At 40.5% G+C, this 25,109-nt stretch overlaps 1 protein-coding gene across 9 annotated transcripts in view; it reads left to right on the top strand.

Annotated features, from left to right (window-relative positions):
- The window catches only part of MITF (melanocyte inducing transcription factor), a 221,172-nt gene that overhangs the window by 179,432 nt on the left and 16,631 nt on the right, over nt 1-25,109 (top strand). For 4 of the 9 annotated variants that reach the window (XM_082691135.1, XM_082691136.1, XM_082691138.1 and 1 more), the window contains 5 exons: nt 9,346-9,573; nt 10,650-10,733; nt 12,899-12,994; nt 20,300-20,417; nt 23,639-23,695. In XM_082691135.1, coding sequence (XP_082547261.1) covers nt 9,346-9,573; nt 10,650-10,733; nt 12,899-12,994; nt 20,300-20,417; nt 23,639-23,695 — 583 coding nt within the window. Of the gene's footprint in view, nt 1-9,345; nt 9,574-10,649; nt 10,734-12,898; nt 12,995-20,299; nt 20,418-23,620; nt 23,696-25,109 lie in introns of all 9 variants that reach the window. The other 5 variants (XM_082691133.1, XM_082691134.1, XM_082691137.1 and 2 more) reach the window with 3 other exon arrangements.

Raw genomic sequence — 25,109 nt, 5'->3', positions numbered from 1 at the left:
CTTCAGGAGTCAGGGAGATTGGCGAGTGGAGGACACAACTGTTACTGTGGCCACAGGGAGTGGTACAACGCAGGAAAAATGGAGAGTAAGTGGCCCATCCAAAGAGGGAAGCTGCTGTTCCGCTCCATCCATTGGTGGCCCACTAGAATGTGCTTTAGTGTTGCTAGATCTTCTGATTTATCCAGAGAAACCAGAATTCCAAAATTTGGTGTGAAAATTCCCAATTTTTACAGAATTCCAAAATTTGGTGTGAAAATTCCCAATTTTTACTTAAATACTGAGATAATTGTAAGCCACGCCTGTGAACTGTGCCCATGGACCATGTGCTTGGGGACCTCTACTTTAACTGTGACTAATGGTGTGCCGTGGTTTTGACATGGAGGCAAATCTCCAGGCTCCTGGCCATGTGTCCTAGACCCTCAGGACCCTAAGCCTTGTAGATGAGAGCTCTAAGAATTGACAGTCTTTGGAAAGACCCTAAAGAGAAAAGGCTCCTTTAGCTCTCTGAGTAGGGAGGCTGGCTATGAATCACTGCCTAGCCTGGGTACTTAGTTCCTCCAGAGCTTCCTGAATTAGTCAGGAAGAGAGGACATTTGTCACTTCTCCATTTCCTCAGAACACTTCTAGAGGCTCTCAGAATCCTAGCCTTCAACCCTGCACAGTCTGACTCCTTGTCCGTCGCTTCTCCTCTCCCCCCCATTCATGCCCTTCAGCCACAGTCGCTCCATTCACTCACTGATTGACCAAACTCTTGCTGAGTGCCTACTACGCGCCAAGCCATGTTCTGTACACAGGAGAGCAGGTTATATGGTGATCAGGAGCACTGGCAGGGAATGGGTTGGGATTTTGAATAAGCTCTTAGAATGGTTGTGGGAGATAAAATCAGACAGGTCATGATCCCAGGGTGAAGGGAGAAGTAGGCAAAGAGTGCAGAGGAATCTACCCAGATCGCTTGTTAAAACATGGATTTCTGGTCCCCACCCAAAGAGTCTCATTCTTTAGGTCTGGGGTGAGGCCTGAGGCTCTGTTTCTAACAAGTATGAGGGGTGGCACTGGTTTAGGGACTTAATAGCCATTGTAAGTACTTTTTTTTTTTTTTAATTTTCCCTCAGAGATCAATAGGGAACCATTACAGAGGGTTCCCCCCACCCAGAGTGCTGATATGATCTGACATATTTTACAAGGATCACTCTATTGGTGTGTTGAAATAGACTGCAAGAGGGCAGAGACAAAAGCCAGTAGAAGAGTCCAGTGGCTTTCAGTAATCCACGTGAGAAATGATGATGGCATGGATCAGATGGTAACATGGAGGTGGTGAAAATCTGTTAAATTCTGGATATGTTCTGAAGAAGGGGCCAACAGTTTTTTGATGCAGTAGATAGAGGGTATGAAGAAAAAAAAGAGTCAAAGATGACCAATTTTTGAATGTGCAGCTAGGTCCAACCATATGAGGACCACTTTTTTGACCTACAAGAAGAATTAAAAAGGTGATTTCCTGTGTAGATGGAGTTGCCATCTACTGAGATGGGGAAGATGGTGGAGGAGCTGGTTTGGAGGGGATGGTGACCATGTAAAGGTCGGGATGCCTGCAGTGCTCCAAATGGTGCTGTGGTCTAGGCAGGTAGAAGTGAATCCGGAGTTTGGAGATACCCGAACCGAGTGTTGAAATCCCTGAGATTAGCTCTCTGGGGCTGTGTGCGTCCAAAGAGAAAATCAAGCTCTGAGCCTTGGGACACTCTGAGATTTAAGAGCAGAAGAGAGAACTAGCCAAGGAGACTGAGAAGGAATGATGAAAGAGGTAAGAGGAGAACGAGGTGCTTGCGTTAAATTGGAAGCCGGGAGAGGACTGTGTAGTAGGAGCCTTCTTGCTGTTCCTGGAGTAGGTGAGCCTTGTTCATACCTGAGGACTGTTGCAGTTTGCTGGGATGGTCTTCCCACTGACCTGCCCGGCCCGTCTCCTCCCCACCTTCTGGCCTGTGCTTACCTGTCCCCTTCTCTGTAGGACCTTCCCTGAGGAAAAGCCTGGGTAAGATGAGGGCGGTTGTCTAGCGTCTGGTTGGCACTTAGGCAATATTTATTGAATGCATCATGAACATATCACTTTTGGGGGAGAAGTCCAGGTGAGAACGTATTATAGCCCTGCACTCAAGGTATAGTGTGGTCCATGGACCAGTAGGGTGGGCATCCCCTGGGAACTTATTATAAATGCAGGATCTTGGGTCCCACCCCAGACCTACAGAATCACACTGCATTTAACAAGATCCCAGGTGATTTATATACACATTAAGGTTGCACTCAAACCTATATTTAGTTCTTGATGTCTATGGTATGAAGGCAGTTGGGTATAGGCTCAGATAGCAGCGACTCAAAGAAAGAGTTTCAAACTATCAAAATGAGATCTCTTTAGTTGCTTCTGATTCAATCAGTTATCATATGATTAAAAAAAAACAACTTCATGAAGAAGCTTTCAAGAAATCTTATGTGGTTATCCAAGTGATTTCTTTGTTTTGTTTTTAAATGACCTAAACTTGGAGCGAATATAAAATGCACAGTGTCTGGTACAGGGTAGAGAATTTTGAGTGAATGAGTGCTAATTCTTTGAATATATGTTTTAAAAGTTTGCTGTTTAATATGACATATCCATGCATAATGACTGATATAACCTTCAGAGTACAGGACCTATAAATGCGTAGTTTTCTATTAAAGTGAGTAAAGCATTACATTTATTGGATTTTGCTGCTTCTCTCATAGGAGTTTGATTCTGAAAGTGGTGTTTTTTATTCTGGGATTATAAATACTCTGCAGGCAGACAGCTACCACTCTTAAATCTCATATTTCTATTTGGATGAGATAACACTTGATGTTCTTTTTATACTCAGACCTTTGGTTTATTTTAGTCTGGGAGAGGAAAGATCATGTATATGGTAGAAATTTACTTACAATAATACTCTTTTTCCTAAGGCTACTAAATATTGTTAGCCATGAACCCAAAGCATGCCCACCTTGTGCTTTATATTTATAATAAGCACACTGTTTTATAGGTCATCAGCTAAGGATAAAAGAGCTGTAAGGAATTTTTGGTAAAGCGGGTCTGGTTTATTCTATTAACACATCACAATTTTAGAAAACTGGATTTGCCATCCTCTCCTTCTGTACACATTTATAACTCATATCTCTGAATTCAGAAGCCTAATGAACCTACAAAGTGATATGATAGGAAGTTGTGTGAAAGGATACAGACCAAAGAAATGGTATACAAATTTATATATATTTGTGTGTGCACACTGGAGTATGTGACTATACCTCTGGATTTACATACTTTTATCTTTCCCCCTTAACTAAGTTAAAGCCCTAGATCAAAATCCATCAGTGACCAAGGGCAACGCTGTAGTTTGCCACGGGACGGAATGATGAAGATCTTGGTTTGATTTCCAAACTCTTTTCAGAGTTTCTGTGTATCTTTAAAACAAGGATAATTTAAGCATATCCAGGGTTCCTACATGGCTGCTTGTCCATTTTAGACAACTTTTGGTGAAACAACTACAAAATTGTATTTCCTTACATTATTTCTCCTTAGAAAAGGCACCTCATCATTTCCTTCTTAAAACTTCTATTTAATAAGAAAGCCTAACTCCAGTTAGGTAAGACTTCCTTACAGAGCAGAGGTTGGCCTTTTCTGTAAACATCCAGGTAGGAGGGGTGCCTGGGTGGCTCAGTAGGTTAAGCCTCTGCCTTCAGCTCAGATCATGATCCCAGGGTCCTGGGATCGAGCCCCGCATCGGGCTGTCTGCTCTGCGGAGAGCCTGCTTCCTCCTCTCTCTCTCTCTGCCCGCCTCTCTGCCTACTTGTGATCTCTGTCTGTTGAATAAATAAATAAAATCTTAAAAAAAAAAAAAAAATCCAGGTAGGAGGTTTTAAGGCTCCGGAGGCTGGACAGGCTGTACCCATCTCCGCCCTGCAGCGAGAAAGCAGCCCTGGGCCATATGTAAATGAATGGGCATGGCTGTGTGCCAAGAAAACTTTATGTATGGCCACTGAAATTTGGATTTCCCATAATTCCCATGTATCATGAACTGTTCTCCTTCTGATTCTTTTCCAACCATTAAAAAATATAAAATGTATCCTTAGTTTACGGGCCTTATGAAAATAAGGAGCGGGCCCAGTTGGGCTGGTGTGCAGACCCCCATGCTAGGGAGAGGGTCTTGGGCTCATCAGCCTTGATCCACTGTACCTCTCCTTTATGTGAGTCTTCTTTAGTTTTGCTTTTTGTTTGCATCCGATTTTTTTTATCCTTTTAGGTCAGGATTCATATCCTCATTCTTACTTTCTATTAAGGATACCTTTATATAGTCTGTACAGAAAAACATGACTAAGTGTCTGAAAACGTGTGTTTTGGGCTTGAGGTTTCTGTAGTGGTAACATTACAGTTGTGGGACTGAAAAGAGCCCTGCAGCTGTCAAATGTGACCCTGGACAAGACTTGGCCCGAGTCATTTTTAAAAGCTAGCTTCCTCTGTTTTACCATGTTTTTCAGGGATGGTGATTGCATAACTGACCATCTCTATAAATCGTCATTTTAAAAAAACAATATCAAGGACTGGTAGTGGGAGGCAGTCAGTAGTGGACAGCAACTGAGTGAATTATAATCCCTTTAAGATTCCTGAACCTTATTGAGCAACAGGACACATCATCTCCCTAAACATTAAATGAGAAATCTGAACTTTCCATTGACGTGTTAAAAAAAATAATAAATTTGTGATCTAAAAGAACTACGGGAATCTTCCCTCAGTTTTATTTACATTCTGGTTTCCAAATAGAGGGAATAGAAGAACCGTGGGCCTTAAGATGGGACTTTTTTTTCCTGCTGCGGTGAATTCTTTTGTCACTCAAGATGGTAATATCTGTAGGCACCATCTCACACTGATGTGCTCCCGGATCTCTTTCGAATGAAACTGATGGAAAATAACTTGTCATTGTCACCCGGGAAGTGGCACAACGAGTGTGACAGAAGGTGATCCATTCCACTTCTCTGGGTATCAGTTCAGGATCTGAATGAAGAAAGGAAAAGGCACGAAAAGATAGTAGCAGTAACAAGGACAAAGAGTTTCACAGCCTTTGGAGTTTTGCACTACAAGGAGATAGCTAACATACTTGATTTATACGAAATATCCCTTTTATCAACAAAATAGTATCTCTTGATGGAGTCAGAAGTGCTCTAGCTTTATTTTGTTGACTGTGCTTCCAGGGCCCAGCAATACCTAACTTTGCTCTCCGAATTCATGAAGTCGGGTAGTTAGTTTGAAGCTCAACCCCATGCTGAAATTCTCAGGAAATAATTCAGTGTTTAATGTTACATATATGTTTTCCTTTGTATGCTCGCTTGGTTGGCTATTTAGAAACTAACACAGGGGAAGTCACTAACTAAAAAGCTGTGGTGTAGGATGGTTGAAAACAGAAGATCTTATTTATATGGCTTTTAAAATTGTCCTAGGACTTTAGAGCCTCCTAATATTGCTGTGAGGAAGGTAGAGGGTTGAGTGCCTTCCTCCAGTGTCTTCCGGCCAAGGCAGGCAAGACACACAGGTTGTGTCACACCCCACTGCTGCACAGTGGTGACTAGCATGGCTAGGATGGGGAGGTGATAAGGTTCTAGATCCGCTGTTCTCAAAGAGCCCGGAGGGTCTCCCAAGACCCTTTGCAGTGCTTCTGCCAGGTCAAAACTATTTTCTTAATAATACAGAGTGCATCTTTTCCTTCTTTCATGCTCATCTTGTGACTTTACAGAGGAGTTTTACGAAGACTTCACGAGCATTAAAATGTCATTCTTCTGATGGCCAGTGGAATGTATGCTCGTGTACATTTTTTAAACTTGCTGCTCTAGTTCATAAAATAGTAACCACTGATGGATATAACTTACAGAGACAATCTGAACTTGAAGGGCTGAAAATGGTTTTAAAACCAAAACCAAACAAAGGACAAAAAAGTTTGAGAACTACTGTTTTTCAGATATATTGGTAAGCCTGTCAGAAGTGTGATTTCATTTAATGCTGTAATACCTCCATAATGCAGGCCCACTTACCATCCCTCTTGAGCATGGGAGGAGATGAAAGCCTGGAGGAGTTAGTGACTTGCAAAGGGTCCCTTTAACAGTGAAGATGCAAAGTCCTTTAATTCAAACACAGGTTTTGAACCCTTAAGTCTTCTGCTGAGTGTTCTCTCAGGCATGCTGACTGTCAAGGGGGCACCAGGAAATGCCTGGATGTAGGCAGTAATTTGCCCTAGAACCTGCCTCCTCATCCTGCCCCAGGGAATGTCGATGGGGGATTATCTGCAAGGACGGTGTGAAGCTGAGACCACATTCTGGGTTACAGACTGAGGCCAGCCCACAGGTGTGTTTGCCTTGTCCCATGCAGGATGAGAAGTCAAACAGTTGGGCATCAGTTTTTTTGTTTTGTTTTGTTTTTTTCATCTGGGAGACTTAACTGAAAAAATTTTACTTTGCCATCTGTATCTCGAAATTGGAAGGTCTAGACTGGGGTGGTATACTCATATGGCAACAATCGGTTGTAGCTTATGTCAGCTCTTTTCTTTTAGACATGTGTGTCCTAGTTTGCCACAGACCTCACTACCCCCTATTACCTCGAGCTCACCTTCCTCCTTGCTGTTACCTGTTTTCAGTGTTTGGGTTGGAAACAGCTGGAGATGTTCTACCTCCTGTATAGTGTTGGTAGCCAAACTGTACCTAGCTTATTTAAAAACTAAAAAGACACTGGCAGAAAGGGACAAAATACATTCCACTCTGATTACCCCAACCTAGATATAGTAAAGAGCCCACTGTCAATGCTGAACACAGAGCAGGTTCTTCCTTCCATACTAAAGCATCAAATTTTAATTCATTAAAGAATAAGGATCTGCCAGTGAATTAACATTTATTTTTAAATGTGTAGCCCTTTCTTTTTTTAGTGTAATAGTGAAATAAGCACATTACACCCATTGCCCTCATTTTGGGTTTATTTTAGTAATGTCTGTTGTCCTCATCATTATCGTGTCTGGACCCTTTCGTACACTTAAAATGTCTCTCTGAACCTCTGTGTGCATGTTATATCAGTCATTTGAAACAATTTGAGATTGGCAACGTAAAGGACTTCATTTTTCCGGAGCATTCGGACCAAATTACTGAATTTCAAAATTTTTATCCTTAAGATAGCTCCCTATTTCAGCAATAAATATCGATCATTTATCCTAACTTTTACATATATACTCATTTGCCTTTTTCTTCTTTTGTCTCACACCAGACTGCACATTTCAGAAAGCTGTCAGGTCTGTTTGTGCACAATGTCTATTCCGTGTCTTGCTTGGCATTCAGCATATAGTAACAGTAAATAATGGAACAAGTGAATGAGTAAATATACATCAGTTGTGCATATGAGAACTCTTACTCTTCTCTGTCCCTAAGAATTATAATAAACGATTTTTAGTAAAAGTTTTCATGCTTCCCATCTTGGTTAAATTGGGGAGATGTTTATTTCTTATTCTTCGCATAAATATACATCCAGTCCTATACATGTGCACGTGTGTGTTTCTTGTTCTGTTTAGAATACTTTCCCTTCTTTCTGATGTGAGGTCAGTAGGGAAGTTACATTTCCATGCAGCTAAGAATAAGATGCTCACTGAAACCAGGTACAGGATGAGGCCATTGAACTTGAAAGTGCAGCACAGAGACTCCTCCACAGACACTCTTCCTGTAGTTGGCAGTTACCAGTTATGTGGCCATTAGAAAAGTCTCAAGTGTTAACAGTAACTTTTAGGCGGTATCTTCTCCAAAGGGGGCATCTAGCTCTTAACCTATTGCTGAAAGAGAAATACCATTGTCTATTAATACTACTGGAACTAAAGATGAATAGTGAATTGGCCTTGATCTGACAGTGAGTTTGACTTTGATAGCTCATCACTTAAAAAGGTTCTTTTATATTTATGAAAAAAGCATGACGTCAAGCCAGGGGGGAAAATTGATACCAATATTGAAGACCAAACTCGTAGGGCTTCCAAAAGAAAAAAATAAAAAAAGCCCCTTGTGCGAATGGTTTTTTTTTACATGCATAACTAATTAGCTTAGGTTATTATAAGCAGGGCTGCTGTGATAAAGTTTCCGGTGGTGTCTCGGGATACCTTGTTTATAGTGCCTTCTCTATGCCAGTCAGTCTTTGAACTGGAATTACAGAAAGTAGAGGGAGTGAATAGTCTACCGTTTCTCTCGTTGGACGGGGGCCACCTAAAACGTTGTTATGCTGGAAATGCTAGAATACAATCACTATCAGGTGAGCTTTATTCTTATTCATATGCAGTGTCTGAAATGTAATGCAGTGAATTGAGTAATTTGCCTTTTCATGTTATTGTACTCTTTCCAATAAGTGCAGGTCTACTAGTTTAATGCTGTTTACTGTTTGATACCGTAAGAGGCAATTCAGTGTGGTTTTGAACAAAGTAAATATAGTAGGGTATTTTTTTTTCCCTAGTGCCTGGCTGTGCACTCTCCATCAGCTCCTGTTCAGAGCTCATAAGATTAAATTGTGTTTATCAAGGAAAAAGTGACTTTAAATTGAGTATCATTGATTATTTTTAAAAAAGTATTTTTAATTCTGTATTAGTTTTTCTAAGAAACGAGAAAAAAGAACCTGGTGGCTTCACAGTCATGCCTTGAAAAACACATACATGTAAGTGTGAGGTATTTTGAAAGAAACTGCTTCCCGTAAATTGCTTTTTATGTTGAGTTCAAGATCTTAATTAAAATGTTGAATAATCATGTCCAAATGAAAGTGGGAGGAATTAATCTACAACTAGTTGATTTAATCATCAGAATGTTTCTGTTTATTTTCTACAACCGTTTACAGCTGGCTCTTAAGGAGGTTTGTTGTTGTTGTTTTTAAACAGAAAGCTGTTCTGTTTGCCAAGGAAAGTAAAATAAATTGTTGGGCTCCTTCTTCTAGGTTGTCCTTATGATCTCAGTAAACCCTGACGGTCGTGTTGGGGAAAGTGTTGCCCTCCAGATGGTTGTGAATTTTAAATTATTGGACATGAGCAAAAAGGGCACAAGGTTTCAAAGAGATGTGCAGCTAATTAGCAGGGGAACTAAAACAGGGCAAAGTATTACCCCAAATCCTGAGTGTTAGCCTTTAAACTTCAGTAATATCAAAATCCATTAGCACAGTGCCTGGTACATAACAGGGGCTTAATAATTTATTCTGTTGGTGGACTTGGCCAGTCTCATGTTTGTGCGTGAGAAAAGAGCCGACCGAAACTCACAAATAACGGCGCTGTCTTCTCTTCCCTCCGTGGCTATGTTCAGGTGCAGACCCACCTCGAAAACCCCACCAAGTACCACATACAGCAAGCCCAAAGGCAGCAGGTAAAGCAGTACCTTTCTACCACTTTAGCAAATAAACATGCCAACCAAGTCCTGAGCTTGCCATGTCCAAACCAGCCTGGCGACCATGTCATGCCACCAGTGCCGGGGAGCAGCGCACCCAACAGCCCCATGGCTATGCTCACACTTAACTCCAACTGTGAAAAAGAGGTAATTCATGTCTCCTCCCCTCTCCTGTCTTCTTCCACTAAATGAATGTCTGTCGGCTATAATTCCCACACTTGACTGTGGACTCTAGTCTGTCTGCGGGGCCACACGCGCCAGCCTTTGTCCCACATTCTGCCGTGTGGCCACCGCGCTCCGGCCTCTTCACGCCGTCACCGGGTCCTGTTGGGTTGTGCTTCAGGTTGGGACACCTGGGCACTCCAGAGTGGGACGTGGAGGCGAGGAGGACACTTTCTCCCCCACCCCCCAGCCCTGTTTCCGCTCCGTGAGCCGAGCGCTCTCTTCTCTTCAATGCCTTTCCATTTACAAAGCCGGAAAAACGCAGAGAGAGGAGAAGGCAAGGTGGAGAAGGAAAAGCAAAAATAGAAAAGGTGTGGGACAGGCGGTTTAGAAGTTCCGCTTGTTGTGAATGTCTGGAATATTATTTTTATTTCTCTCTGACTTGAAGTAAAAAAAAAAAAAAAAAAAGCACAGCATGTGCGTGGACGGATTTGAGTAATGTAGCGCATGAGAATTGAACAGAAAAGCTCAGGTTTTAATTGCTAGATAAATTCCGTTTCGTAATAAGATTGCCGCTGCCGTGAAACCCGCTTTTGTAAAGGCCGGATTGGAGACGAGATTCAAACACACCTCAAGTGAATTGTTGCATCAAAATTTGAAGCCTAAAAATACCTGAGGGGAGAGTTGTGACTTAATGCCCGTCATTTCCAAATTATGAGATGATAAGCCTCATTTTAATGGAGTTTTACCGTACTCTGAAATGTTCATGGGATTTCAGAGGTGACTCTTCTGAAGTTGCTGAGTTTTAATTTCCAGAGGGACTCAGTCTTTTCCCCTGTGCCCAAACCAACTGTCTTATTTTTCTCTGTCCATAATTGTCATCTCTCAAGCTGATCTGGTGGAAGTTCTTTCTGCGCTATTTTATTTCTCGGTCAGATTCCACTTTGTTTGAAAGCTTGTTAGTCCATCTTGTTGCCGCGCCATCAGCCTCGTGTGAACGTGTCATTGAAAAGTCATTTGCCAATCCAAGTCATGGGCTGATTTTGCTTGTGTTTTTGCAGGGATTTTATAAGTTTGAAGAGCAAAACAGGGCGGAAAGCGAATGCCCAACTATGAACACGCATTCACGAGCGTCGTGCATGCAGGTACCGAATGACCCGGCAGCTCAAGGATGTCACACTTTGTAGTGAGAACCTATATTTGTGGCTCATCACGCCTTCTGATGACTCAAGGGTTTTGTTCCCCTCATTGATTTTTTTTTTAAATAAAGCTATGAACAGGACCATTTTCTTCATAGTGTCTCCTGATGAAATAACTCAGGGAAATTAAACTTAAAATGCACTTTCCCTAAGTTGCTTCAAGTCATTTAAAAGTACTTGAAATACATAAATTGTGGTACATAAAATATAATACGCTGTACTTCATTTCGATATCATCAGTGTGTTACACAAATTTGCAGGGTAGCAACTTCAAAAGGCTCTTAGTAAAACCACGATATGCACATGATTGTGTGTGTGTGTATGTGTGAGAGAGAGAGAGAAAGAGAGAGCTCTATATATTGTTTTATGAAATGGAATCTCAGGAAACACGCATTTCAAACTTTATTGATTTAGTAATACTTTATGGATTTTTTCCCAAGTGATGAGAGATTCTTCTGTGACAGCCTATAAAATAGATTTAAATAAATAATGCTACATTTATTAACATAATTATGTATTTTAAAATAAGTGTCTAGATGTATAAGAAAAAGAAGAAGAAGCACCAAAAATTCTTTTTCTTTTTGTTTTTTGCTTTTCTATATTTCTTGTTATTAATTTGCATTAGTGGTTCTTTTTTTATAAGAAAAAGAAATTATTTTAAAAAACAAACACACCAAGCCCACTAAATTTATTTCCCTAAAAAAATTTACAAGGAAAGGGGACTTGATCATAAGTACTCTGACCCATTTGCCTGTTCAACTCAATTAGAAAATCATCTCTTGAAAGCAAACAAACAAAACTGGTGTATCTAGAAATGAAACTTAATAAACCACTGGCAGTTAATCAAAACTGACCTGCAATTATTCTTCTTAGGGGGTCACTTAATGACGCTCATTTTTTGGGGTGTTTAGCCATAGCCCTCTGAACACTTTATATGGTTTATCCTGAAATCTCACAAGAATCCAGTAAGGCAATGAGTATTATTAACCCCATATTCCATACTGGCCCCGTTGAGGCTCTTTAAAATTGAGGGCTTTGCCCCTGATAGACCAAGTGGGAGAAGGAGGATTCCAAGCTCTGTGGCACTGGAGCCCGTCCCCTTTAGTTGAAAATGGTAAAAACATGTAAAGGAGCATTCCTCTGAGTTTTGAGATTTCATTGTGTACTTGTGAAGCACTATTTAGATCTGTGCATGCATGCGTACACACACACACACACACACACACACACACACACACACACACTAGCCAGCTCAAATACATCAGGTGTTTACAAAGAAATGTTTTCACAGCCTTGTCTTTGCAACTGCTGCAATGCACATGTAATCACTGTTGTTTATTATCATAACTGATGTTTTGGTACTTCAGGAATAAAATTGATCTAGTGGGAATGTCAGCTCCATGACTGTAATGATAACCTCGTCCTGCTGTACTCCTCCGGGAGTACCGAGCACACTGGCAGCTGTACAAGGAGAAACTTATTTTACAAGTCATTGCAGGATCAGTGCAGGGTTAGCCAGCAGCCCGAGAGCCGCAATGCCCCATATGTGCCTAAGAGAGTGAAGGTCTAAACTACCATCTGGATTGTCTTTCTGAAGGGAGGGTCTACAAAGGCTATGGGGTGTAGTCTTGAGAGAAAAAAAAAGAGAAATGGCAGCCATTGTTCAAGATAAGGTTTCCTGGTTCACCTTTCCCGTTTGGGGAATAGCACTTGAGAGCATGGGTTCAAGTTGTGGCTCTAACCCTCTTCCGTGTATAACTTTGGGCAAGATGCTTCTCATTTACGTCACTTGGCAAATTGATTTACTAACCTGCACTGATAGAGGTATTCTTAGGGGAGAATAATTTAACCCATCCAAAGCCCTAAACCCAGTGCTGGGCACCTAGTAATCCCTCACTAAGTGCTGGTTGCAGATGGCGTCCTTATCCCCTGTTAGTGTCCGTGACCTAACGGTAATGTTCATATTTGGGAAGAAGAGGGAGGTAATTTCTTAGCATCTAACTGAAGAGAATTAGTGCTTAGGGTAAGAAAAGACCATGGCTCTCTCTTTGGGTGGCTTTGCACAGTGTTTGCTTTTGTTGATCTCTCTTACATTGCCCTTTTTCCTACAGATGGATGATGTAATCGATGACATCATTAGCCTAGAATCAAGTTATAATGAAGAAATCCTGGGATTGATGGATCCTGCTTTGCAAATGGCAAATACGGTATTGCTGATTTTTTTTTTTTCTTAAGAAAATCTTGAGATATTTCCAGATATTTCCTTTTCCTGATCTCTTAGGTTATTTCCTCAAGTGACTGATTGATACACTTACTAAGAATATAACCGAGAATTGTGTCAGGATTGCAAATAAGTGACTTTGATGTCAGAAATTAAGAATTTCTCATGGGTTTATTGGTAACCCCATGATAAAGCTTTACATTCCCTGGAGTCCAAGTCCACTTTCAATAGGACGTTAGGCCTTCCAATTCCCCCTGACATCTAATGCCCAACTTAGTACACTGCCCCCAAGGGAAATACTATGGATAGTACTATTTACACTAGCATTCTAGTTGGCCTGAAAAATGAGTGCAGTTTTTAAAAAGGCAGCATCTTACTATTCACAAGTAATAGAGTGACTGATATTCGATTTCCCTTTCTTCAATAGCAAAATTTTTCTGATTTTGGTTAATAAATCAGTGGTTTATTAAACTTATTTCTCTCTGTCATTAGGAACCTTGCCCCTACTGGGTTTTTCTCTTTTTTTCAATGGCGTCTTATGTTTCCATTTTACCAAAGTCTTATCGTAGATCTTATTTAGTCCTTGTAATAAAGTCTCCGAATCTAGTCCTTGCAATAATTCTGTGAGTCAAGTTGGGGTGGTATCATTGCCCTCATTTTTAGGATTAAGAAAGGTTAGCTGGTCTTCACAGGATTACATAGCTTCGATGTGTCAGAGTCAGGACTTCTCAGTAGGCTTTGAATACCTTGTCCAGTCTTTTCCTCTCTTCTATGAGAGCAATGCCATGAGACCATCATATCCTTTAATAACCTGTATTGCAAAGATTGACTCCCACAAGGGTGATGGGGTGAAGGCGAGTTGTTCTTCAGTGGGTATAGAGTTTGGTATTTTCAAGATGAAAAAATTCTAGAGATTTGTTTCACAACAGTGTGCATAAACTTAATGCTACTAAACCGTACAGTTCAAAATTATTAAGATGCTAAATTTTATGTCATATGTGTTTTTACCATAATAGAAAATTTGTTAAAGAATAAATTCAGATGACAAACTCTCTCAGCCAGGGAATATGATAGCCCTTACTTATTTACACCAAAATTCTTAGTGAACTTAAGTCTGATAGGGAGTACTTTCTTTTTTTCCATCTTGGTCCAGTTCTTTCCGTTCATTTACCTGAAGGGTAAGGAGGACCCTTAAAACTCCAAAGTCTTTTCTACGATCTTTAGTTTCTGTCGACTTCCTGCCCATTTAAATTTACCCTCCGATTTTGAAAGAACTGGGTGTTCTGCCATCTTGACAGATGTTTCCATGTCAGACTCTCCCCACCCTCTTTTGAGCCCTTGGTTTGCTTCTGTAGAACCCTCCTGCTTCCAACTTTGTGCCTCTTGTGAGGCAGGCTGTACTTGTCAGCGGTCAGAATCCTAGGACCAGTGTGAGGAAGATACTTGGGAGAGCTTGCGCTGTGAAATTTGTAAGTATACCCAGAAACGTGGGTATATTTATGGTGTTTTCAGTGCCCTAGCAGCAATCATTAGCAATGGCCCAGTCATCCCAAACGAACTTTGCTGGATGAAGGTGGTCATTTTGCCAGTCGTGTCGGGTGGTATCTAGGTACGTTAGGAGGACTATAAAGTTAATATGATTTTTTTCATAAATGATCTTTAAAATTTTCTCCAATGGTGAGGACCTTGGAAGTCATCTGAGTCAATCAAGTACTCGGTGCCTTAGTCTCCTCTTGCATATCTTCTGTGCACCATCCACATACACAGAAAAACTAGACATCCATCTTCTGGAAAGACTCCAACGGAGGATATGCACTAACTCGCAAGACAGGCTGGAAAGCACAGAGGTTAGAAGTTGGAGATGTGAGAGTGTATCTCAGTACATCTCTAAAGTCTGCCATTCCCCGTGTGGTCTAGCATGTTACTTAGCTTCTTAAAGTCCTGCATTTCTCCATCTCTGAAATTGGACTGATAATTGTACCTACCTCCCATGGTCATCTCATAAACTATAGCTTTGAGCATCGGAAACTTAAGCTGTACTCAACAACATCTCCATTCAGTATAATTCCTTACAACAGCAAATACTTTTGACAGTGTTTTATTCAGGTGATAGTCCTGAGCATCTGTAATGTGTCCAGCTCTACTTCAGAGTAACAATATACATAATAATCCAGATATTACTTACAGTGTGTCTCTCTGTGAATTCCAGACATGGGTCAGATTGCCCTCATGGAGAACTTGTCCTCATGATAACCCTTCTGAGGACACTTCTCAAGACCCCCACTTGCTTCTCTCCTTTAGACTAAACACCCATGTCTCCTCCTCAGCCATTCTACATTAGAATGGAAATCTGACTGCCTCTAAGCTAACATTAAAGATTTAATTAGTATTTATTAAATGACCTAATATGTCACCAGCCCTAGACGAGGTGCTGTGGATGAAGACGAGTAGGGTGTGCTTCCTGTTCTCAGGGAGCTTACCAGTCTGGGAAGGGGAGACCCTGTCAGACCTTGAATGGAGGAGGATAATTCTGGGGCAGAAGGACCATCTTAGGGGTGTTCTTACGTAGAAAAGATCTGCTGGGCAGAGTTGAATTAATTGCCAGCTGGGGAGGAGTAACCCGTAGCCACCCTCAGATATCACTGATTGTCCAGGCATTCATTACTTTTTTATATTTCCACTCGAAAAAGTCTAAGTGTAGACCCATCAAAGTCAGCTCATGACAAAGCCATTTTAGCATTTTGCTATTAGAGAAGACCCAGTATAGAACAGAGGTCAGGATCACAGACTGAGAGTCATAGCTGGATTCAGTGCCTGTTGTTGAGTGAGCTGTTTGACCTCTTTGCCTCACTTTCTTTGTCTGGTAAATGGGAATAATAATAGCATCTAAAACTATAGGATGCCTATGAAAATTATAAGCACTAATCTACAAAAAGCACTTAGAAGAATCTTGGTTCTGATGTGCTCTTACTAAAAGTTAATTATTAGCTCTTATTCTTGATAAATCTGGGTTTGGATTGTCAAAATAAATAACAAAGCTACCAACAACTCACTAACATTTTAATTTTCTTCCCCCTCAATAGAGTTTAAACTTAATGTTCTTCATGTTGGGTGTTTTTCCCCTTTTATCTGATTCTTTGATATGCTTTATTTCAAGTTAACTTCCTAAAAAAAAATTAAAGTGGAGGGAGCACTTAGAGAGGAAACTATCCTAAGGGAATTGGAGTCTAGAAATAACTATTCTGAGAACACAAGGGCCCTCTTGTACCATTACAAACAAAGAATAAAAGTCCCAGTTTACTTGTGCTAACAGTGCTCAATTGATATTCAGTGAAGGGGAACATCCAGAAAGAAAAAAATAATAACATTTTACAATGATCATTTACTTGGAAAAATATTCATTTTGGTGGAGGAACACATTGAAGAACTCAATTCAGAACAAGTTTGGGACACAGATATGTGTCCACCTTCTCTTTCTTTGTCCCTCTTAGGCTGCAGCTTCTGTCCTCTGTACTGGTTGTCTGCTGGAGGTAAAGTCTTGCCAATCAGGTGAATGTGCTGGATAAAAACCTAGCAAACACACAGCGTCACCATGTAAGCAGAAGGTGGCTCTTCCTCTTCCTTAGCTCCAAAGATATTATTTTGACCCAGTTATAGTGTTTATGGGGCAGTTTTTCTAACCCAGAAGAGAAACCACAAAATCCTTTCTTAAATATGTGTGACTGATTTTTAAATTAGAAAGCCATTTTTCACCAACCTTCCTTTTAGTAGCTTCAACAAATGGCAGCCATTAGTATAAAGAACGTAAGGCACATTCCTAGGCAGAGTCTCTAACCTTCAGCATGATTAATATTTGAGATGGATAATTCTTTTTTGTGAGGCTGTCCTGCCCATTGTTGGACATTTAGCAGCATCCCTGGCCTTTACCCACTAGATGTCAGTGGTACCCTCCCCCCTAGTTGTGACACCTGAAAATGGCTCTAGCCAATTGACAGATGCCCTCCACTGATAATGGAGAAGCCCTGATTCGAACCCTGGGTGGTTACCCCAACCCTGTAGTTCCGTGTTTTGATTTGCTTTGCAGTCTAGTAAAATTGGTGCAAAGGTTGACAGCAATTAACTTAGCAATTAACATGGCACGTGGTGCAGTCGATCAAAGTGGAAATTAGCTTGACTGTTGAAAATAGACTAGGAATACAGTACTTTGTAGAAAATTGTATTACTAACCATGGCAGTACTGATCACTTGAATACAGTGTCTCACCCAGTTGACCTCTGATTCGTACAAAACCCTGGGAGGTGGGCGATAGGATTGCCACTTTGCAAAGGTGTGTGGCGGGGCGTGCCTCAGGGAGGTTAGTATCACCCAGCAGGTCAGTAACACAGGCAGGTTTTAACCCAGCTCTCTGCCTCCTGCACCATTAATTTGTAAATTTGAGTATCCATACTTGGCTCATGAGCAGCTAGGTTTTTATTTGCTTAGAATTAGTTGGAGATTAATTGAAAATTGCAGCTTTGAATTGGTTTATCAGCAGTTGACCCTGCCCCCCAAATATTGCTATTAACATAGTATACAAACCTCCTACCACAAAGCTCTATTCAGACATAGCTAGAACCATGGTTTTTCTTTTGTAAAAATCAATTAAGACAGCATATACAAAGTGCCTTTCTAGTTTTGTGCCTGACCCAGAGTAGGAGGCCACAGAGAAATGTTTTGCAGCAAAATATTCCAGCAGGATGTATGCTGCCAATTCCTAATCGGCAAGTATCAGAAAAGCAGCCAAAGCGGGAAATCTTTTAGAGAAGTTGGGGGACGGTTATACGCTGCCTTTTGGTCTGAAAGTAATGACATCTGGCCTCAGTAGAGTGTCCGATAAGGCATCTCATTACCGAGATTACAATTCGTCTCCCTTCTTGGCACGCAGGGCTGTCAGTCCATGCCAGTCACAGCAGTCGCGGCTGCCCATCCCATTCGTGTCTGGGTGTCCCCAGTCTTGTGCTCTTCCTCCCCACCCCCATCCTGAATGCCTGTCCATCCGTCTGTCCGCCTCTCTCCCCTTCCTGTATACATGTGTCTCTCTCTTCAGTTTCCACCCCTCCTCTCGGGTCTTTGTCTCTGCCTCATTCCCAGTTTGTGTTTCGTTTGCCCTCTGTCTGTCCCCCTCCCTCCCTCCCTTCCTGTGGTTCTGCGTTTATTAAGTACACATGTGTTTAGAAAACATGGTTTTGTCCCAGAGAAGCTTATAATTAGATATCTACCCAGTCAGTGTTAATGCATTAGAGGGGCTTTGTTTTGTTCTGTTTTTTTAAAGTTTACTGTATGTATCTCTTGCCTATTACATTTTCCCTAACAAATCATCATCATAACACAGTTGCCTTGTTTTGCTTACAGTTTGCGTTTGAAAAGATGATAGCTATGATTCGTATTTCTAGAGGTATGGATATATCTTTTTAGCTTGTTGCGTTGAATTTTGAAGCCACATTCTTGGTTTATTAACACTCAGTAGTTCCTCCAGAATCTCAAAGTCCAAAAGGATAAGAGGATAAATCTTGGGAGTCCCGCAGCGGGTTACGAGATGTCCCAGCAGCTTTGAGTTTTGATGCTCTGACTCTTTACGCTGCTGTATTAAGACATTTGTATACCTTTCACTTTGCTGTCTTAAGTTGTACAAGAATGGAACTGAGTACTCACAGAGCAAGACTGACCCCAGGAAGGTGACCTACTTCACATGAAACCACTTAGCAAAATGACAGCTAAGAATCAAAGTCACTGGTCATCAGGTTTTTAGCTAGAGGGGCTTGACTTGTGCTTCAAGGGCATTCTAAATGCTCACAGTGCATTGTTTATATGCATCGGTGAGGTGGGATAGGTGTATTACATTTTATATACATAATATAAATCCTGCCTTCAAAAAGAAGAAAAGATGGAGTGGACAAGAGAGAGACGCGTTCCGCTGATCAGTCTGTCCTTCCTGTTCTCAGACCCAGTCGTATTAGAGCAAGTGTCCTGTTTACCTGTCAGAAAGTACAGGCGTCTCCCTGTACTTTCATGGACTACTTCTCTAGAAGCCGCAATGGGAATAGATGGTCAAGGCAAACAGTGAAAGGAAACACATTTGTATCTGTATTTTGTGGGTATTTTTATCTGTATGTTAGTGGCCATTGGAGAAATTGGAAGGCGAGATGTGCAGTAGAATCTCTTCTCGATACCTCTTGGTCACGAAACAGCTTGAATGCTATCTCAAGGTACTTTTCTCAAAATTAGAGTAAAATTTAGAGTGTCTGGTCAAGGATGGGCCAAATGCTCTAAGACTTCCTTGGTAATGATAGTTACAGGAATTGTTTGAATTAAGCTGGGAAGAGGGAACTTCTGCACTGACTGTAGTGAGGTCACTTAACTCTGTCCCGCTTGTTAATAATCAGAACTTTATTTCAGAGGGTAGGAAGACGAAATGTCTGGGACCTCTGATGTCCACAAACATGGGTATCCTCAAGCTTCTTCAATGAACGAGGTGCAGGGAAATTCATAGACGGAAAAAGGAAATCAGCTTCCGGGGCAGAAAGTTTACCACTTCAAAATATTTAGTTCAGAATGGAGAAAAAAGCACTCCTAAGCTAGCTTGAGAGGGCTAGATATTTCTTTACTTTTTTTTTTTTTTTTAGTGTAAATTTTTATTTTTACTAAAGTCAGTGGGCTCCCTCTTGTGGCTCTACGAAAGATTTCAGTTTCAAGGAAAAGAGCTTTTCTTCAGCAATAAGGAAACCATTTCTTTTCCAGTAGAGAACACTTTGCACTTGGTTTTCCTTATAAAATAAAGAGAGATTTTTTTAAAATGGAGAGGGCAAGAGAGGGAAGGAAAAAAGGTGACTTTAATGAAAAACCTGATTTGGTGAAGAAGTCAGGCCACATAGAACCCCATTTTACAGTAATAGCCAGCATTTCCTAAACATCTACTCTGTGCTGCTGAATGTGCTAGATAATGAGTTGCCACAGTGTCCATTGCCTCCATGCTCAAAATATAACTATAAGCTGATCATAGAATCGTCTTATGGGGGTGAGATTCTGTGCCCTTTCTTCTTTCAGAGGAATAAGCTAAAGGTCCCCATTATCTAAGTGAGTAGAAAGGTAAACAGGTCATGCTTTCCTGTTTTAAAAAATGATTTTTTTGTTTTGTTTTGTTTTTAACTTCAAACCATTTCTTTTAAATCAAGTCTGGAATAGATCTGGGCTCTAGCTGAATAACCTAGGAATTGTTCAAGCAGTTCAATTCTCTTATTGTTTCTCTCTCTAGTTACCTGTCTCTGGAAATCTGATTGATCTCTACGGTAACCAAGGCCTGCCACCCCCAGGCCTCACCATCAGCAACTCCTGTCCAGCCAACCTTCCCAACATAAAAAGGGAGCTCACAGGTGAATATTGGCAAGTGTGCCTCTTCCTGGGGATTTTCTGTTAATTTTCTGGCAAGCAAAGTTATCAGAATTGTGACCTCCAGACTCTTCCCAGTTTGTAGACATACTTTTCTTCTTAGATCTGCACAGTGGTGAAACTATTTTTTAAGATGGAGGATTTATACTTGGAAATCCTGGTTTCCGGTATTTCTTGAGGTCCTGGAATTGGGGCTGCTGTCACTCCAAGGCACCACTGTTATGCCATGACACCCATCGTTGTGTCTGTGGCTGCTCTCCCCTTTGGGGTGGGGAGGCAGAAGGCAACACTTTTAATTATAAAATGTCGCCACCCAGTCTGGTGCTTGTGTTACTTGCCAAGCCCCTAGAGGCATTCCAGTTTGAGAACCGTGGTCTGAATTTTCCTTTACACACATTCAAGCCCACATTTGTCAGGATAGGGTAAGAATGAATTTCTTACATCTTTAGATGCCTCCTGTTATTTTTGCTACATCATGTGCAAAAGATTTATTACACAGAGGAAAAAAATAGATTATGAAATGGAGCGATGGGTATTGTTTGTTCCTGAGGCAAGTGTGAAATTATCTATTTCGCCATTTTGCTCAATGCTTTAGGGAAGGCATTTGGCCATTAAAACATGACAAAACTCCATTAGAACTGGTGTTCTACCATGATGAGTTTTATGGCCCTCACCTCATCCCCCTTTTTAATGTTTGGTCCTTGCATCTTGCAGGATTAGGTGAACGGTCTGAGAATATGAACTATATATTTGGTGCAAAAAAAAATCCTGTTTGTTCAAGGGTGTCTTTTTGAAGAAAATATTTCAGAAGACTGTGGCAGGAGAAAGTTTAAAAAAACAATTTGTGGGTTAAAAGAAGTAATAAGTTAATTACTGTGTAAAACGCATTGAAAGTCAACAAAAAGTGGGTATCCTCCCAGAAAGGAAAAGTACCGTGAAGTCTCAGAAGATAATGCTATATGAGATCTATAATAATAATGATTAAATATGGTTAATATGGCATGAACAGAATTCTTACAACTTACGTGTGAAGTAAACTTTTTTTTTTTTTTTAGATTTATAAGAAATTTATTTATTTTAGAGAAAGAGAGCGTGAATGGAGAGAGGGGCAGGAGTGAAAGGAAGAGGGAGAGAATTTCAAGTGGAGTCCGAACTGAGCACGGAGCCTGACGTGGGGCTCAGTCTCACAACCCTGAGATCATGACCTGAATTGGAACCAAGAGACGGAGTCGGAAGCTTGACTGACTAAGTCCCCCGGTGCCCCCAAAGTAGACTCTGGAATTATATGTGTGATTGTTTGTTCAAAAACAAAACAACAAAGGCCAGGGGTGGGAATAAGAGAAATGGGTAAGGGGGTATAAATTTATTTTTCTTTTTAAAAAGAAGCAGATCAACTATACACTTCTAGAATCACTTTTTTATCTTAGAAAATGACCAATCCAGACAGGAAAAGGGTAAAATGCCAGGAAAAGGAATAAATGGACAGGAATTGGGGTTCTGAACACTGCTAGCTTGAAAGGCAGAGTGAAGTAGCCAAAAGAGAAAAGGCTTAGGAGTCAGGTCTGACTAAGGGGAAAAAATTATCTTTCCCACCTGCATTAGGTTCTAGTCAGGAAGCAGAGTCCACATGGTGATTTAAACCGGAAAGGTTTAATATGAAGGATTGTTAACTGTATGGGCGTTTAGCTACTAGGAGAGGAAGAATACTATAGAATATCCTGAGGCTATAGAGGGGCTCTCTAAGCTTGGGAAGAACCAACCCCCCACCAAGGTCAAGAGTCTACCCACCTTGGGGAAAATGTGGGTGAAGCTATAAGATGGCAGAGAAGTTCACTGGATTGCCTTGACCAAAGCTGGCCCACAGTTGGTGGGTTGAGATGGATGGGCAGAAAACCATGGTTGTAGGGCTGGCAAAACTGAAGATAAAAAGAAAAGAAGAGGAAAAAAAAACCCTAAAATACTGAAGGGGAGGGTATATAATTAAAAGCTGACTATAATGCTCATGTGATGAAAAAAAAATTAGAAAATGGTTTGGATTGATCATCCCAATTGAAATAATTCAGGCTCTGAATTATTTATGTGTATATAAGTATACATAATACACATACAATAAATATATATATATATATAAGCTTCAGTGGCTATGAGTTATGCTAAAAAGATTTCTAATTTTGGGTACAATTCTGAATGATGGTAGTGTAATGTTTCAGGTGTCACTTGTGAAAAGAAAGTAACAGAGGTCGCAGAATGCCAGGATTAATCAAACAACTGTCCTTTTGTTTTGTTTTGCCTTCTGTAAGGTGCAAAGCTATCCCCCCACAGAGATCTCACAGAACTTGCACTGCAAATGTATCTTTTCAAATGGAGTTGCCACCAAACACCTCTGTTCCTATTTTTGTTTTTAGGAACTCAAGCTAGTAGGGTCTGAGTTCCTCAGGGTCATCATTTCATTCTAGCAAGTTCTGTTGGAACCTAGCTCCAAGTCCATTTCAAAAAAAAAAAGAGTCCATTTCTACCCTCAGAGATCTGACATGATAGCTTCTCTCCTCGGTTTTCATGTCAGTGTGTTACAAAGGCATGGAAGAAATAACAAAAAGTTCTGTTGCATGAAAAGAAAATTTGACTCCCTGGGCATCGGGTGGCTCAGGGTGCTTAAGCTTCCAACTCCTGGTTTCCACTCAGGTCATGATCTTAGGGTTGTGGGATCAAGCCCCACATGGGGTTCTGCACTCAGCATGGAATCTGCTTGAGATTCTCCCTCACCTTCTGCCCCTCCCGCTCATGCTCTCTCTTTCTCTCTCTCTCTTTCTTTCTGAAATAAGTAAATAAGTCTTAAAAAAAAAAAAGAAAAGAAAGTTCAACTCTTAATAACAGAATATCAATAGCAAATTTCCATAGTTTTCTAGTTACTTTTCTTCTTGTATGTTTGTAGTATGTTAGACACCTTTGCTACTGGTCTTATACAATTTTGTAGAAGCCATGGCTTTGCATTTATTTGATATATATTGCTTTTGAAAAAATACAAGCTTTTGAAGAATCATGATTTTAAAAACCCTATTTTTTTTTTATTATTAGAACGTGGTCAGGTAAGTTTCCATATCTAACTAGAAAATGAGATGTTTTGTAGTGTACGTCATTGCGTGCCTTAAACAGTTCCCATTTCTAATTACTTCATTCACGTGCACAGCGTGTATTTTTCCCACAGAATCTGAAGCAAGAGCGTTGGCTAAAGAGAGGCAAAAAAAGGACAATCACAATTTGAGTAAGTTGGTTTTATGTTCATGATATTTGAAATTGGAGTGGATGTTCCCCCTTATATCAAAATTGTTTGAAATCTTGTGGGAGGAAATTGATATGCATAGCTGTTAAAGGTACATTTATGGAAGAAAAAATGTTTTTCAGAGAAACTAAGGTTTTCCTGTATTTATCTCTCATCAAATTGAAAATCTCCCCAGTATTCTGAAGAGTATTTACTTATTTATAGTAATAGTTTTGGTGTGTGTGTTTGGTGAGAGGGACACTTGATCCCCAACTACCCAATTATAAGTGTTGCTCACACTGGAACTTATTAACAAAAGGGGATTATGGGATCACCTTCTCCAGTGAGATTTGAAAGAAAAAAAAAATGAAATGGAAGGGAATCTGTGAGTGAGGTACCCTCCCCAATTTCGGACTTGAACTGTGACTTAAAGAAAATCTTCCAACATTTAAAATTATTTTTTATGTCTTTAATTTCCTCAATCAAATCCTTAAGTTTTTTCCTGTGAGAACTTAAGATTTTTTTCATAAACAAAAGTAAAAGAGGCTACACAGTTTAAAAAAAAAAAAAAAAAAGATTGGGTTTTGTGGTGGGAAATCATTGGCGAGTGTGTGAATTTTTCTTCTCACGGCCTCCTGTCCTCTTCTTCCTAAATTGAGTTTTAAGAATGTAGGTTACATATAAATACTTTGTCCTCATAAAAACGATAGAATGAGCCAGAATTTAAAATGATAGAATAAAGCTAGAGTTCTCCTCTGGCCCCTGGAGCCATCATCCTCGCTGTTACCATTGTTGTTGTTTTCAGTTTGCTCTTGGCCTTCCCAGCCTCTGCCCTTGTGTTTAAGAAGACACACACATACACATGCACATAGCGAATAAATAGTGTTTTTTGTAACACAACCACTGTCATGTTAGCCATATTTGTTGCTGTTGACTTTCTTACTCAGCAGTCCATCCTGAAGAACTTTTGCTGTTATTAGTCTCTATCTGTGTCCTTTTTAACAACTGTTGCGTACTATTGCGTACTATTCCACAGCATAACTGTGTAACATTCAATAATCCTACTACTACCAAGTGTTGATATTGCTTCCAGTTTCTCCCAGCTACAAATAGAGCCACAGTGAACATTTGCATAATGCCTCTCTGTGTACAGGGGAGTTTGTTTCTCCAGGTTAGGTACTGAGAAACAGAATCGCTCGGTCCCAGAGGGGGGTGAGTTCTTTCTTTTAATAGATTCTGCCTTTCTCAGTTCCTATATCAGGTACAAGAAGCTTTGCTCCTTTCCACCAAAAGATTTGCACTAATATTTCTAAACATGCTTTTTCTTTTAAAGATTTTATTTATTTATTTGACAGAGAGAGAAATCACAAGTAGGCAGAGAGTCAGGCAGAGAGAGAGAGAGAAGCAGGCTCCCGCT

This window comes from Mustela nivalis, assembly GCF_964662115.1.
Source record: "Mustela nivalis genome assembly, chromosome: 1".
In the NCBI taxonomy this organism is placed as follows: Eukaryota; Metazoa; Chordata; class Mammalia; order Carnivora; family Mustelidae; genus Mustela; species Mustela nivalis.
Note: the sequence above shows the minus strand (reverse complement) of the source record. Positions and strands in the feature narration are given on the sequence as shown.